General features: G+C 38.6%; 1 protein-coding gene across 1 annotated transcript; it reads right to left on the bottom strand.

Annotated features, from left to right (window-relative positions):
• Window positions 1-2,778: 2,778 nt before the first annotated feature.
• On the bottom strand, window positions 2,779-12,606 carry Lrrd1 (leucine rich repeats and death domain containing 1). Its single transcript, XM_042684645.1, has 5 exons — window positions 10,687-12,606; window positions 7,523-7,721; window positions 6,261-6,422; window positions 3,604-3,718; window positions 2,779-3,037 (listed from the first exon to the last, which is right to left on the bottom strand). Exons 1-5 carry the CDS (start codon window positions 12,604-12,606, stop codon window positions 2,857-2,859), a joined length of 2,577 nt encoding a protein of 858 aa, XP_042540579.1. The 3' UTR covers window positions 2,779-2,856.
• Between the last annotated feature and the right edge of the window lie 4,713 nt (window positions 12,607-17,319).

Raw genomic sequence — 17,319 nt, 5'->3', positions numbered from 1 at the left:
GGTTCATAATAATCCAAGGTAAACTGTGGGAAATGCACTCAAAATATACTAGATGACATAACAAACCATCATAAAAACTAATAGGACTTACCATTTTTAAAGATTCTGCAATTCCATTAATCATAAAGACTATCAGCACTAGCCTGAGATCAGCATGGTTCCTATAAAGAAATATAGAGGGCTAGTGATGTAGTTCAGAAGTATAATTAACTTTAGACAAGGCTGAACTGGGGCCCACACAAATACAGATGGGTTCTATCCATAAGTCTCTCAACAGACTATTACAAGCTAAAACTAAAAACCTTACCAGCAGAAAGCGTGCAACTTCCTTATAGCTCTCGAGAAAAGGAAAATACTCTTTTTTTTTTTTTGATAGATATTATTTTTATTTTTTGTCAGTCGTGGGGCTTAAACTCTGGGCCTGGGCGCTATTCCTCAACTCTCCAGTTCAAGGCAAGTGCTCTACCACTTGAACCACAGTACCACTTCCGGTTTTCTGAGTCATTTATTGGAGCTAAGAGTCTCACAGGGTTTCTTGCTCAGGCTGACTTTGAACCACGATCCTCAGATCTCAGCCTCCTGAGTAGCTAGGATTACAGGTGTGAACCACGGATGCCCTGCTTTATGTTCTTATTTTTACTTTCTGATAGGATAAATCTTTCCTCAATAGTCAAGCAACTTTCAAATGACCTAATGGTAGTCAGTGTTTATTTTAATTTTTTAAAAGTTTTATTGTCAAGGTGATGCACAGAGGGGTTACAGTTACATAAGTAAGATAGTGATTACATTTCTTGTCTAACTTGTTACCCCTTCCCTATTTTTCTCCCTCTCTCCCTTTCCCCTACAGCCCCCTCCCTAAGTTGTACAGATCATTTTCCAACATATTGTCTTGTATCACTGGTGCATAGGCTCTCCCTTTGTCCTTTGTCTCACCATTTTGTTGTTCCCCTTCCCTTCCCCAGTTCAGATAAACGTATATACAGCACTCAGGGTACCAAAATCAAATGCACTATCAATAGGGGGTAAACCATAGGGGGGATAAATCACAAAAGAAAAAAGAAATCATGTAGTACATTGAGAAGAACAACAAGAAAAACCTCTTGGTTCCATGTCTTGGAGTTCATTTCACATCATCTTATATGGTCATATGTACATAGCTATTGAGCAATTCTGCTCATCTGCTAAGATTATCCTAGTTTTATATCAATTATTACAAATAAGGGAGACCATGGGACCTAATGTTTCTTTGGGCCTGGCTTACTTCACTCAAAATGATTTTTTTCCAAGTCCTTCTATTTCCTTACAAATGGGGTGGTGGTATTCTTTTTGATGGAAGCATTGAATTCCATTCTATATGTCACATTTTCTTGATCCATTCATCTAATGAGGGGCATCTGGGTTGGTTTCATATCTTAGCTAGTGTTGAAATAAAATGCTGATAGCTTTAGAAGCTTTAGTGTGGCCTTGTTTGTGATTGTTTGGGTAAATGACCAGAAGTGGGATTGCTGGGTCATAGGAGAACTCCATGTGAAGTCTTTTGAGGAACCTCCATACTGTTTTCAGAGTGGTTGAACAAATTTATATTCCCACCAACAATGTAGTAATGTTACCTTTTGGCCATGTCACCTCCGGAATCTGTTATTAGATTTCTTGATTATAGCCATTCTCACTGGGGTAAGGTGGAATCTCAATGTTGTTTTGAGTTCCATTTCTTTTATGGACAGAGAAGTTGAGCATTTCTTCAGGTGTCTATTGGCCATTATTTCCTCTTCAGAGAAGTCTCTCTTTAAGTCTTTAGCCCACTTATCAATGGGGTGGTTGTTTCTTTGAGATTTGTTTTGGGGGAAATCTAATTTTTTGAATTCTAAATATATTTTAGGTATGAGGCCATTGTCTGTTGTATGGTTAGTGAAGATCTTCTCCCAATCTGTGGCCTTTCTACTGATCTTGCTAGTTACATCCTTTGCCAAGCAGAAGCTCTGCAGTTTAATGCAATCCCATTTCTCCAAACTTTCTTTGATTTGTTGTGTTTCTGGGTCTTTATTAAGAAAATTTCAGCCTGTGCCAAGGGGCCCTAGGGGTTCTTCTATTCTCCTGTAATAAGTTTTCAGGGTGTCTGTTTCACCTTGAGATCTTTGACCTATTTGGAATTGATTCTGATGCAGGTGATATATAAGGATCTAACTTTAGTTTTCTAGCCAAGGGAAATTTTTAATGCCATAACAAGTCAAATGGCTTTTCCTGAGTCAATCACTGTCCTTAAATACATCAAAGACTCTGGTGTTAGTGACTATGGCAAAGGAATAAGATGTTAAATGTGACAAGAGAACCTCCTCCTAAATACGTGAAATATATTCCCTGTATGGAAGGTGATTTCTAGTAGGAAAAAAAAGGGAGGAGCACCAAAACAGGAAAATCTTGCTACCTGTAAGTCTTATGCAAAAGTATAACAATTTTTTAACTCAGAACCTTTCACTCATTAGGTTTGTTTGCTCTGCTGCTGCTCTATCACTTAAGCCTAGCTTCCAGCCCTGTTGGCTTGAACCTTGTTCCAGATCTCAGCTTCCTAAGTAGCTAGGACTATAGATGTAAGCCACTGGCACCTACCTGGCTTACATCAGAAATTTTCATGAAATTATTTTCAAATTCAATATCACTCTAAGGCAACAGAAAAATATACAACACTGTCTATAATATTTTATTGTGCTAACGTTAGAATTGTAGTCATAAATTGGCGTAGTCATAAATTGGCATGTCTTCTTAATGCAAAGAAAGTGATAATTCTCTTGTTTGATGACATGAAGTGACTTGAAAATCCAGCTTCAACTATGTAAATGCTTCATAAGTTTTCAACGTTTAGAATTTAATTGCACGTGTACAAAGAGTTAAAGCTGTTATTTTGTCCATTATTTCATAAACTCCAATCATTTTTAGTGTCCGAACTAGTTGGTCTCTTAAAGCGGCAGCTGTGAGTGATGGGTTTTCATTTTTCCATTTAACCAAAGTTTGGTAGGCTCTTTCCTTTAATGGAACATTGCTGAAAGAAATTAAGTAACAATTATTTTAATAACCAAACTTAAATTGTATATATGTTTTTCAAACCCATTTACCAAATTAAAGTGAGCCAAAATTAATCAGTAAATAATCAGTAAAGTGTCTATATGAAAGTTTGCCACAAAGTTTGGCACATAGAACATGAATGGTATCTCTTGTTTCCTTATAAGTCAACAATTCAACTTACATTCAGTTCTCAAGACTGCAAATAATAATTGTGGATTATAAACAAATACTACTATTAACCACATACTTACAGCTTGATTTCACTTGAGTCTAAAGACAAGTCTCTTAGAATCTATTGTACCAGGGAAGAAGTTGAGGCACACAAAAGTTAAAGGGTCTTTCCAGAGTCACGAAATCCAGCTGGATTAAAAACCAAGCATTTTTATCTTTAAAGACTTTTCTTTCTTTCACTCTATGGCCTTCCCAACATGAATCTCAAATGTGTAATAAACTAAAATAAATCTTCCATAACAAATAAGAGTTTAACATGACTATGTCAAAACCACATATTATAACGATGACATAAATGCCATTCCTACATACCTCTTTGAGATACTGGTTTCTGAGCTTGCCAGGTTTAGTTTTTGATGCAAAAATTCAAAATTTGTTTCATTGATATTACTGGCAACAACCTTCATTATCTTCTCTAAGATTTTCTCTACATTTGGAAATAAAAGAAATTTTAGCTATTTCTTTTGAAGAAGATACTCCATTTTGAATTAATATTTTGTTTTCCTCTGTATTTCTATCAAATATATGTCGGTATTGAATTATATATATTAGTATTATACTTCAGATCTTCCATTCACTATGTTCATCTCAAATATATTTTGGGTTTTCTTCTCTCTCTTTCTCTCTCTTTACTTCCTTTATTTTTAGAGGTAATGGGGATTGAACTCACAGCCTTCTGCTTGCTAGGCATGTACTCTACCAATTGAGCCATATGCCTCCAGATCCCTAGTTTTTCTATTCTTTTCTTTTTTGTCAGTCGTGGTGCCTCAACTCTGAGCCTGGGCACTGTCCCTCAGCTCTTTAGTGCTCTACCACTTGAGCCAAAGCACCACTTCCGGCTTTTTCTGCTTATGTGGTGCTGAGGAATCGAACCCTGGGCCTCATGCAGACAAGGCAAGCACTCTACCACTGAACCACTTCCCAGCCCTGGTTTTTCTATTCCATGCATATATGACAATTCCATGAAAATTCCAAACCTACATGTAAAAGTTTCATAGACTTTATGATTTTTGATAATTGCAGAATAAATACATCCCCCATACGACTTCTCCTCACCCTCATGGGTGCTTAAGCTGCAGTAGGAAGACTTGAATACACAGAAACTTAAGTGAGGTTCTCTCTCTCTCTGATCTATTGCCATTGCCTATTGCATTTTCCCATAAAGACTACAATGAGGGGCTGGGAAGGTGGCTCAGTGGTAGAGTGCTTGCCTTGCATGCATGAGGCCCTGGGTTCGATTCCTCAGCACCACATAAGCAAAAAGAAAAAAGCCGGAAGTGGCGCTGTGGCTCAAGTGATAGAACGCTAGCCTTGAGCTGAAGAGCTGAGGGACAGCGCCCAGGCCCAGAGTTCAGGCCCCACGACAGGACTCCCCTCCCCCCCAAAAAAAGACTACAATGAATCCTCCTTCCTTAAGAACTTGAGCAACACAATTTTAGCTAGAAGGTTAATTCCATAACAGTATCCTTTCTCCTAAAACATCAGAAATACTTTGTGGATCCTTGGGGAAAAAAACCCAAATCTTCATTTTACAGAAAGAGAATTATTGTGGGATATTCCTTTTTAGTAACAATAATTAACATGGGTTACACAGAAAGTTAAAGACAGCTACTATGGTCTTTTAATTTCAAAGATGGCAAACAGATGATTGCAGTGGGGCTCAAACTAATAGGCATGAGTGGAAATCATCTACAGACTTCCTTCAAGGCAAATATAGCTGTTAGAAAAACTATCTATTTAAAAAAAATTAGAAATAAAGCAATCCATCTATGTATTCTCTGGATCAGGCCACAATTAGGATGCAAAGCCTACTAAAAGACTAATGCCAAGCACTGGTGGTCATGCCTGTAATCCACAATACTCAGAAGGCTGAGTATTGTAGTTTGAAGCCATCCCAGGCAGGCAAGTCCCTGAGATTCTTATTTTTGTGGGGGTCCGGTCGTGGGGCCTGAACTCTGGGCCTGGGCGCTGTCCCTCAGCTCTTCAGGTCAAGGTGAGCGCTCTACCACTTCAGTCACAGAGCCACTTTCGATTTTCTGAGTGGTTTATTGGAGTCTCTCAGACTTTCCTGCCCGGGATGGCTTTGAACCGCTATCCTCAGATCTCAGCCTCCTGAGTAGCTAGGATTACAGGTCTGAGCCACTGGCACCCGACTCACTTCTAGTTTTTTTTTTTTTTTTACCAATATATATTATATTTATATACAATATCATATAACATTAATATTTATATTATAGATTATATATTAGTATATATTATGTTACATGTTAGCCATATTATATATCATATATTGTATATATTATATATTAATTATACAATTAATATATATACCATATATATTTGTATATCTTTTTTTTAATTTAATTTTATTTTATTTGTGAACATACTGTACAGAGGGGTTACAATTACATGGGCAGGATAATGCGTACATTTCTTACCAAGCATTGCAGCCTCCTCCTTTGGTTTACCCTTCACATCCCTTCCTCACTTCTAGTTTTTGTGTGGTTAAGTGGAGATAAGAATCTCAGGGACAGGGGTTGGGAAGGTGGCTCAGCGGTAGAGCGCTTGGCTTGCATGCATGAGGCCCTGGGTTCGATTCCTCAGCACCACATAAGCAAAAAGAAAAAAGCCGGAAAAAAAAAAACTGGAAGTGGAGCCGTGGCTCAAAGTGGTAGAGCATTAGCCTTGAGCACAAGAGTTGAGGGACAGTACCTAGACCTGGAGTTCAAGCCCCACAAACAAAGAAAGGAAGAAAGAAAGAGGTATTGAGGTCAATGTGTAGGAAGTAGCCCACCCTTCCATGGAATTTGCCTCTTTTCAAAGGTTCAGTTTGTGTAGTTCTGAATTAAATTATTCTGAATAAGCAAAATAAATGCCTAACTTTCAGAATAGTGAAGATGATATTCTATTGGCTTTGCTAAATGATACCATGAAATTGCTCCTATTGACATAGAGCACTCATCACCTACCATCTCTTTCATCTGCCTTTTGTAGATAGCGTGTAATGGTATATAATTGTTTTCCTTTACAGATTTCCATGGGAGGTCTCAGCAAAAGGTTGTCATCAAAATTTATCTCCTTTAGTGAAAAAAGGTTGTGGATACCACTAGGCAGATCTGTCAGATTGTTTCCTAATAGTAAAAGAAAAGTAATTGAATTATGCCTTTCTATAAAATCAAAAATTACCAAGACCCTATCTCAGAAATCAAGCTGGGAAGCAATGGTGTGTAAGCATCGGTGGGAGGATCTCAGTCCATGTTTGAAAAATAACTAAAAGCAAAAGTGGCTAGGAGTATATGGCTCAAATAGTAGAGCATTTGTCTAGGATATGCAAAATGCTAGCAGCCAGTATGTAAAAATGAATACATAGGCATTTATTATTTTCTGTAAATGTGAATATTTCACGATAGGAATTATGAAAAATACTAACCTAGTATTTCATGCACTTTTAGGAATATCTTCTGATATCTTTCAAGTAATCTTTTTTTCTGTTGGTTGTGGGGTTTGAACTCAGGGCTCAGGTGCTGTCCCTGAGCTCTTTTGCTCAAGGCTAGCACTTTGCCACTTTGAGCCACAGCTCCACTCCTGGTTTTCTGGTTTTTGTTTGGAGGTAAGGCTCATGGACTTTCCTGCCTGGACTAGCTTTGAACCTTCATCCTCACATCATCTCAGCCTCAGTTAGAATTACAGGCCTGAGACACCAGCACCGAGCTGTGATTTACTTTTTCATATCCCTTTTGTTTTGAGTTTGTAAAAGATAACTTTTGGGGGCTGGGAAGGTGGCTCAGTGGTAGAGCTCTTGCCTTGCATGCATGAGGCCCTGGGTTCGATTCCTCAGCACCACATAAGCAAAAAGAAAAAAGCCGGAAATGGCTTGTGGCTCAAGTGGTAGAGCGCTAGCCTTGAGCTGAAGAGCTGAGGGATAGCGCCTAGGCCCTGAGTACAGGCTCCACGACCGGAACCCCTCCCCCGCCCCCCCCCCAAAAAAAGATAACTTTTGAAGGCATGTAAGCTACTAGTGTGTTGAGTATGATCAGGAGAACCAGCATGTGTTATAAAAAGATTTGTTCAGGTTTTGAAAGAGAAGACATATGCAATGCTTGATATTTCCAGACAAGACTGGAACTGTTCCCATTTCCTGTGCCTAGCGAATACATTGCTTAATATCTCTTCAGCAAAATTTGCAACTATGTCATTTATATTCGACCTATTGATGATGTTTGCTACTTACCCTTTAGATTTAATTGCTGGAGAGATTTTAAAGATAAAAATGATGGTGGAAGATAACTTATTTGATTGCTGACTGCATCAAATTTAACCAGATTTCTCAATTCCCCTATATTTCCTGGAATCTCTTTGATCGCATTATATGAGATATCAAGTCTTTTAAGCTGAGTCATATTACACAGCTCTTTTGGAAGTCTTGTTAGCTGTAACAAAAAATGAATTATGCTTTTATAATTCCAGATACATATACTTTGAAGGTACATCAGAATAAGTTGGGGAAGTAAAGGAGAGTTTTATGTGAAAGATGAAATTTGAATGGACTTTTAAGAAGAGTAGGATTAAAGCCCAGTGCCGGTAGTTTTAGTCTGTAATTCTCCCTAACTCAGGAGGCTGAGGTCCACAGTATCTTACTCGAAGCCGGACCAGGCAGAAAAGTTCAAAGACTCCATAACAGAATAACCAGCAAAAAGCTGAACTGAAGGCATGGCCCATGTGGTAGAGCACAAGTCAAACATGTAAGCCAAGCAAGTTCATGGTCCTGAATTCAAACCCCCTCAGTTCTCAGGTTGAAAACATCACTTGCAAATATTTTCATAGGATATTCTTTTTGAATAATAGGATATACACCAGATTTGTCTCAAATTCTCAACTCTTTTTGACTCAGACTTTGGAGTGCTAGGATTCTGGGCATCTCCCAGCAAATTAACTGCACTCAGGACTATTAAGAATTGTCCTCTGGAATGAAGTCTGATTGTTTTGACTTACTATAAAGGTTACTATAAAGGAAACTAAGTCAGAGAGGATAAGAGGATATATAGGAGGTTTTCAAAGTAATCTACGCATGAAAGGCTCAGTGATAACCAGGGACCAGGATAGGAAAAGTGACATTGGAAACTCCAGGAGAATTGTAAACTATGGAACTGAGTATTGGTCAAGATAGCTCCAATTATGCGTATTTGGGGACTACTATGCACATGGAAGTGACAGCAGGTATGATGAGGTCTAAGAAGTTCTTAAAACAGAATCAAGGGCACAGCATTGAAGGAAGACATCATATACATAAAGGAGATGGAAAGGATCATAAATTAGTAAAGGAATTAGCTAATGATTATATTTAAAACTAAAAAGAGTACAATAGCAACTTTTTGAAAATACAGCATGTACCGCTAAGTTACATAAGTACATGGAACTTATATTCTGGACTTGTTTCTGGAGTTGTCTTGCTGGAAATAGGTAACAGATGTCATTGTATGTATGTATGTATGTATGTATGTATGTATGTTTGTGTATAATATATTTAGGCAATACAACAATTTGAACTCAGGGTTTGTGCTTGCCTGGTAAGTACCCAACTACTTGGGCCACACCCTCACCCCTTTTCTTTTAACTATTTTTCAATGAGGCTTGGATTGGCCTCAGTCTATATTCTGTATACCCATACTTCTCATATAGCTGGATCATTAATCAACACATTCCACTACAATCACCTTATTGTTAGTGAGGTCTTGCTAATGTTTTGCCTGTGTTGGCTTTGAACTGAGATTCTCCTGATCTCTACTACCTGAGTAGCCAGTATTAGAGGCAAGAACCTTTCTCCTTAATGAAAGGTCAGATTTATCATGGAATTATTTCCTCAGCCATTGAGGGAGGGAAGGATCAAGCTAGGAGACAAATGATAGATCTTTTTAAAGCAAAAGATCACAGAACTAGGGTTTTTAGGAACAGATATTAAGCTATCTTACTTTTAGTTTAGTATTAAACATAGTCATATTGTGATTACTGAGATTCTAGACAAGTCAGTATAAGCATTATATCAGTATATATACATATACCAAATACACACACACACACACACACACACACACACACACACACACACACACACACACACACACACACACACACAGAGGAGACTGAGCTTTGAGGATCATGGTTTGAAGCCAGCCTTGGCAGGAAAGTTTGTGAGACTCTTATCTTCTCTTAACCACCGAAAGGCCAAAACTGGAGCTGTGACTCAAGTGGTAGAGCACTAGCCTTGAACAGAAAATCTCAGGACAGTGTATAGGCCCTGAGTTCAAGACCCATGACCAGCACAAAAAAGAAAGAAAGGAGGGAGAAGGAGGAAAGAAGGAAGGAAGGAAGGAAGGAAGGAAGGAAGGAAGAGAGAGGGAGGGAGGGAGGGAGGGAGGAAGGAAGAAGGGAGGGAAGGGAGGGAAGGAAGGAAAGCTAGGTGCTGGTGTATCATGCCTGTAATCCTAGCTACCCAAGAGCCTGAGATCTGAGGATCACAGTTCAAAGCAGCCTGGGCCAGAAAGTCCATGAGAATCTTACTTCCAATTAATCACCAGAAAACCAGAAGTGGTGCTGTGGCTCAAGTGGTAGAGCACAGGCCTTGAGCTGAAGAGCTGAGGGACAGCGCTCAGGCCCAGAGTTCAAGCCCCATGACTGACAAAAAAAAGAAAAAAAAAGAAAGAAGGAAAGGAAGGGAGGAAGGGAAAGAAAGGAAAGGAAGGAAAAGGAAAAGAAAGGAAAGGAAAGGAAGAAAGGCAGGCCCTGATCTAGCAATTCTCCAGAGAAATTTTCCTAAGGAAACAGTGTAAAATACAAAAAAAGATTATCTTTATGAAGAAATTTATCACAGCATTAGGAAAAATACAACTTTCTAAGTACTTAACAATAATTATTAGCAACATCAGTTATATACTGGTTATAATTATTGGGAAGATTACTTATCTAGGAGAAATGCTTAGGAGAAATGCTTGCAATATGAAGGGAGAAAATGAAATTAAAATTGAGTATGTTCAGTGGTTTTATAATTACTTAATTACAAACTCACATAGGAAAAAGGAGATGAAAAGTAAGTTGACCTCAGCCTGTGTCAGTATTATTATAATAATATGCTTGTGGGATTTTTTTAACATATTGTCTCAAATTTATAGATTTTCAGAGATGTGTTTATATGACATTTGTTACTTTAAAATTCCTTTAAAACTGGAACAAAGATGTAGAAAATTGTCAGCTTTATTTAATTCATATTGAATTGCAGTGAAAATGTTCCTGTAACTCTTTATGTTAAGAAGTGTATCTATAAACCATATTTTTGTGGAGCACTTTAAGTTTAAAACACCTGTACAACACACATATATACTTATAATAGCAGTCTCTTACCTTTCTCCCATTTATCTGACTTATGCAGAGTTCTTCCAGTGATCGAAGTTGACATAGTTCAATAGGAAAATACATAAATTGGTTGCTTGAGAGGTTTAATTTCTGGATTCTTTTAAAATTATGTATCTCTGAAGGGATTTTCTGTAGCTGGTTATTGGAAATATCAAGTACTTGCAAATATCTTAAAGTACACAATTCTGCTGGAAAAGTTTCAAATTTATTATAAGATAAAATAAGTACACGGAGTGACACCATATTTGAAACAGATGACGGAATTTTCTTGATTAGGTTTTTACTAAGATCCAAGTAATTAAGCTGAATAAGAGAACACAGGTGTTCAGAAAATATGAGGAGTTTGTTTTCATTCAACTCCAAATGAAGTAGTTGTTTACTGAAAGATATATCCACAGGTATTTCTGAAATAAAATTCCCATTAAAAGTCAAATAATAAAGTGACTCTAAGGCACACAGTCCCACTGGGAAATACACTATTCTATTATAATCTAATCCAACTTTAGTTATTTTTCTGCAGTTTTTTATTTCAATGGGAACATGTAAAATCATATTTCCTGAAAATTCCAGGCTACGTATATTACTAAGATATGAGATCATGTCAGTTATTTTCATCATATTGTTTCTGTTTACATGGAGTTTTCGTAAGTTTTTGAGCTTCTGGATGTTTTTAGGTAGTTCTGTCAGTTGATTATCACTAACACTAAGGTATTCCAACATCCTGCAGTTGGTAATTTTCTCTGGTATAGCTTTCAATACATTTTTATCAAGTATGAGGATCCTAAGCTCTCTGAAATTCTCAATTTTGTATGAAATATCTTCCAATAAATTGTCAGCCAGTTGAAGTTCTTTCATTCTGAATAACTGGAAGATTTCCACAGCCAAAAATGTAAGTTTATTGTGATCCATTGTTAGTTTTTCTAAATGTTTGAGTTCTCTAACTTCTTTTGGCAAACTGCCTATTGAGTTCCCATTGAGATTCAGTGAAAGTAAGTTTGGAAGAAAGCATAAAACTTTAGGAAATATTGTTAACTGATTATATTCCAGATTGAGAACACTCAAGGTTTTCAAATTAGGCATAGTGTCTATATATTCTAAATTATTTTTACCCAAATTTAAAATTTTCAACTTTTTAAGATTTTCTAAACTAGAGAAAGGAAAATGTTTGATGCAATTGTTATCGAAAAGGAGTTGTGCTATATTCCCAAGCTCTGATATTTCTTTAGGTATAGATGATATTTGGTTGTGACTGACATTCAATATCCTTAAATTATGAAGTAACTGAATTTCAGATGGGAGTGATGTTAACCCATTTTCCTGCAAAGACAGAATCTCAAGTCCTAGAAGATCTGCTGGGTCTGCTCCTTGAAAACTTCTTATTTGATTCTTATTTAAGAATAGATACTTTACGTATTTGACTTTTAAGATGTCCTTAGGGAATTCTTGTAAACCATGAGCCTCCAAATTAACTGTAAACAGATCTGAGTTTGAGACAAATCTTTCCTCATTTTCTTCAGAGACTTGAGGACTAACTTTTTCTATTGTCTCATCAGATAGTATTATGTCTGCAATCTTCTCAGTGGTTTCTAATGATGAAATTACTGACGTTTCCAGTTCAGGCACCGAGCTGGTATCTGTAGGACTTGTTTCAGTAAACTGAATTTGTTTCCTTTTGTCTTCATCTCTGTCTCTTTCAAAGGAGGATGACGACTGTAATGTATCCTCCACGGAGTCGGTTTCGTATGTCTGATCAGAAGATTTCCTTTCCTGGTGATGAGAAGCTTCATTTAATGAAGTTGATCTTTCTTTAATAAATTGAGGATCCTTCACTGACTGTGATGGAGATTCTTTCCTAAACTGTGCACTTATATCTTCTATGTTCCATGATTCATCATTCTCTTCAGACATCATATTTGCTCATGTTTTACATCAATTAAAAACAATAACTCTACTTTTTCATGTTTTTCCCTTTGAACCTACAAAACAAATGTTAATATTAAGGAAAGCTATCAAAATTACAAATGACTCATGCTATAACTATTCTATAAGGAATAATTAATGAATACAAAGACAATGCATTTATAACAAGTTAATTTTGAACAAGATTCCTGGTTAAATATTGCTTATTTATTGCATGTTTTTATCATATGATGGTTGAAATTACATTAAAACTGTAGAAAAAGAAGTTCACTACTCTGGCTCATACCTACAATCCTAGATTCTTGGGAGGTAATTGATCAGAAGGGTCAGTCTGACAGCAATCTTGGGTAAAAAGTTCACAAGACACCATCTCAACCAATAAAAAGCTGGACAAGGTGGTACACATTAGTAATGCTAGCTACACAGGAGCCATAAATAGGAGGACTAGTCCTGGCTAAACACAAAGTGATATCTATTTGAAAAACAACAAAAGGAAATGGCCCAACTGGTAGACTACCTGCCTGGCAAGTGTAATGCTCTGAGTTCAAATCCCAGTACTGCCATTTTTTTTAATTTAGAAAAAAGAATGGAAAAAGATCAAAGAAAATTAGGAAGGATACAAAAACAGCTGAATTTACCAAGTTTTGGAAAACAGAAGTCTATCACCATTCTTTTTTTTTTTTTTTGTCGGTCGTGGGGCTTGAACTCTGGGCCTGGGCGCTGTCCCTCAGTTCTTCAGCTCAAGGCGAACGCTCTATCACTTGAGCTACAGCGCCACTTCCGGTTTTCTGGTGGTTTATTGGAGATAGGAGTCTCACGGTCTTTCCTGCCCGGGCTGGCTTTGAACCGCGATCCTCAGATCTCAGCCTCCTGAGTAGCTAGGATTACAGGCGTGAGCCACCAGCGCCCGGCTTCTATCACCATTCTTAAAAGCATAGAATTTCATTTAAAAACAAATATTGTTCATTTGGCAGGCAGAAATAGACTCCTCCTGTTTTTAAATAATTCTTAGTAAAGTTAAAAGGTCCATGTTAATTTGTTAATATCAGAAAGACTTGGATGAGCCGGGTGCTGGTGGCTTATGCCTGTCCTAGCCACTCTGAAAGCTGAGGATCGCGGGTTCAAAGACAGCCCGGGCTGAAAAGTGCCCATGAGACTCTTATCTCCAATCAACTACTCACAACAACAACAACAACAGCAAAATGGCTCAAGGTGATAGAGCGCTTAGCCTTGATCAAAAGAGTTCAGGGACAGCACCCAGGCTGTCGGAAAAGACAGAACAAGAATAACTAAAAAGATGTGGATGGACCTTCATGGAGGAAAAAAAAATCAACAAAGCCCACCCTCAGAGTCGAAAACTTTTTTAACTAGAGGCAGAATGCAAGCACATGAAGTGCAAGCACCTTGGAGTGTGGAGACAGGGGAGAACAAGCCAAGCTGCAGGTTCCCAGGGAATGGGGGAGGAAGAACGAACCAAGCCCACCCTGGAAATCTCAAGTCCCAGCGCGGGGCTCACCTGGGGCCTTCCACAGCCACTGTAGTTTCTCCTCCGGCCGGCAGGGGGCGCCTCGAGCAAGGACTCCCCATTGTGGCGCCAGCGGCGGCTGCCGGGCGCTGCCCTGACGCTGGTCCTAGGTCACGTGGGGACCTTGAGCTGGAGGCCGGATCCCCATCCCTTCTTCAGGAGGGAGACCGCGTTGCAGTCAGGATGCGGAACCCCTGGCAGGCTTCTGGTCCCAGGTGCTGGCCTTGAGCTTCGTGGGATGCTGGTGCTCCCCAGGGGCTTCGCAGGTGACATAAATGGCACTCCGTGAAGGGGGGCACCCCGCGGGTCGCTGTGCAGACACGCCTCATGGCATCGGGCCTCCTGGGTCCTGGTTGGCTTACCCTGAAGACAGTCCCGATCCGGTATGACCCGCCAGGTGCTGTCTTCAGCCCACCACCGACCAGGGTGAGGGCGAGCTTCCCGGGAAGGTCACTGAGAAGTCACCCGCTGGCTGGGTGCAGCCCCGGTGACAGCCCCTTCTCCCATCTCCTAACTGTGCAGGACAAGTCAAGGTGACAGAAGACGAACTTCCCTTTCCTGTACCTATTTGAAGATAATAAAATAAGAATAAAAGATCGATTTAGTTCTAAAGTACTGATTTCCGCATTCACAACAAAAATAAATGCAACGCGGGGCTTGAAGGGAAAAGCGTGGCCATCTCCTGGTTGAACCACACCTCCAGCCCTCTTTTGCTCTGGTTATTCAAACAGGCAGGGTCTCGCTCTTTGACTGGAATGTCCTAGATTGTGGTCCTTTTGTTCATGCTTCTTACTGTAGCTGGGTTGGCCGGCACAAACTACACCACCTTTTTCTGATGGGGTCTCAGGAACTTTTTGCCTGGGATGTTCTGAAGCCGTGATTCTTCTGATTTCAACCTCCAACATTTTGTTGTTGGCCAGGAATCATAATCCTTCTGGTCCGAGTCTTCCAAGTTTCAAATATAGGCGTGACTTTCTGCACCTGGTCCTTTTAATGAGAAACAGAAACAAGGACACTTGTATCATTACCCCTATTTCAAGGTGATGTTTAGCATGTATTTTAACTGCTTAATAGGATTTGGGATCCAGTGTTTTATCTTAAACGCCATTGCCTTTGATCTGCAGGGTGGAAGGCCGTGCAGCCTGGCAGCTGCCTCGGAGAGAGCTGTCCTTGTTAACAGGATGGATATGGCCCACGGCTTTTCCTTGTTCTTTTTCTTCTGGCCTGCAGCTATTTCCAACATGTCTCAGTGTATGCATCCCCTGCTTCAGTTCCAAACACCATCTAATTTCAGTTCTGAATTTAAAGGTAATGAATGTAGTGAATTTCTAGAATTTATGAAAAGCCTTGATATTCCCTTTTCTATAATTCTGTATGTGTAAACTTTTAGTAAGTAATCTATGTATTGGATTTTCAGTTTGTCATTTACCTGAGTTGTCAATCCAACAGTAACTATGGGAAATAAATGTTAGTGTTCCAGAAATATGCAAGTCTTTGATTTTCTTTGAAACCATTAAAAACAATTGCTTAGTATGCTTACCTCCTTTACTCAGTATAGAAGTAAAAAAAAGTTTCTTAATATGAAATTTTATATTATCTCTTTGGAATAGACTTTTTTCTAATTTTACTTTCCTTTAGAAAGATTAAATACTAGGGGCTGGGAATGTGGCTTAGTGGTAGAGTGGTAGAGTACCTACGTGCATGATGCCCTGGGTTCGATTCCTCAGTACCACATAAACAGAAAAAGCACGAAATGGCACAGTGGCTCAAGTGGTAGAGTGTTAGCCTTGAGCAAAAGCAGCTCAGGGACTGTGCCCAGGCCCTGATTTCAGGCACCAGGACTGGCAAAAAAAAAAAAAAAAAAAAGATTAAGTACTAACATTCGGGTTGCAATGTAAACTCCACATTAGATAGCAGGTTAGGATTATCTTTACCTAAGTATTGTTGAAGTTGAAAAACATTGGTTATGGTAGCTCCTATAACAGTGTTTATCTTGGAAATGTTCTGTTTGTGTATTTTTCTTAAACAAGAAAGTTTGTTTCACCACTCATTTTAATGCTTGATTATGAAAAATGAGGGTGTTATTACTTTTATTGTATTCAGGAAAATCTTGCTTTCAAATGATTATATAGCATAAAATATATGGTAAGTAGCCATCCATAAATTTAAAAAATTTAAATGACATATAAGCCACAGTTCAGATAAGACCTAACTTTTAACTATATACAGTTAATTGTTAGTAAAAACTAGCTGAGCTAGAATTGTAGGCTGAATTTTCCTCATTAGTATTTATGTGTGAAAAACTAAATCCAGTATTAATTGAAAGCAAACAATGAAAAATGACACATTTAACTCAGGTCTTCAAGAATTGTTTATTCATCATGGCAGGCAATTTATCATTTATCATTTAAGATTTTTTCTCTTCCACTGTCCTATTAGTGTGTCAATACAAACACAGCATTTACAAAATATAATGAAAATAGGGGCTGGGAAGGTGACTTAGTGGTAGAGTGCTTGTCTTGCAGGCATGAGGACCTGGGTTCAATTCCTCAGCACCACATTAGCAGAAAAAGCCAGAAGTGGCACTGTGTCTCAAGTGGTAGAGCACTAGTCTTGAGCTGAAGCTGAGGGACAGTGCCCAGGGCACACAACCGACAAAAATAAAAAATAAATAAAAACATATATCATGTAATTATATATGTGTATATCTATATATGTATTGAAAATGCATGCTATTGAAATACACATACATATATTCAAAATACCAGCTGTTTGTGGACAGAGATTGGAAGTGGAGGTTTGAGGCTAGCCTTGTAAAAATATTAGTGAGCATCTCAAAAAACAAGCTGGACATGATGATGTATGTATGTAATCCCAGTTACCTAGGAGACAGATAGGATTACAGTCCAAGGCCAGCCCAGGCAAAATCAAGGAACCTATCTTTTTGGTGACACTGGTGATTGAAAACTCTATGCCTCACACTAACTAGGCAGGTGCTTTATCTCTGGATCCATGTCTCCAGCCCAATTTTTTTTTGTCAGTAGTGGGGCTTGAACTCTGGGCCTGGGTGCTGTCCTTCAGCTCTTCAGCTCAAGGATAGTGCACTACCTCATGAGCCACAGTGCCACTTCTGGTTTCTAGTAGTTTATTGGAGATAAGAGTCTCATGGACTTTCC

This window comes from Dipodomys spectabilis, unplaced genomic scaffold, assembly GCF_019054845.1.
Source record: "Dipodomys spectabilis isolate Male_0828 unplaced genomic scaffold, ASM1905484v1 ptg000089l, whole genome shotgun sequence".
Lineage (NCBI taxonomy): Eukaryota > Metazoa > Chordata > Mammalia > Rodentia > Heteromyidae > Dipodomys > Dipodomys spectabilis.
This window is presented reverse-complemented; position numbering and strand designations above follow the sequence as displayed.

What these genes read in the sequence shown, in the direction of transcription:
- Lrrd1 (XM_042684645.1), bottom strand. Translation starts at nt 12,606, where the DNA reads ATGTCTGAAGAGAATGATGAATCATGGAACATAGAAGATATAAGTGCA. An exon ending in CCAGCAATTAAATCTAAAGG is followed by an intron (nt 6,423 to 7,522) that starts GTAAGTAGCAAA and finishes TTTTACTATTAG; the next exon opens with GAAACAATCTGACAGATCTG. An exon ending in GAAACCAGTATCTCAAAGAG is followed by an intron (nt 3,038 to 3,603) that starts GTATGTAGGAAT and finishes AATTTCTTTCAG; the next exon opens with CAATGTTCCATTAAAGGAAA.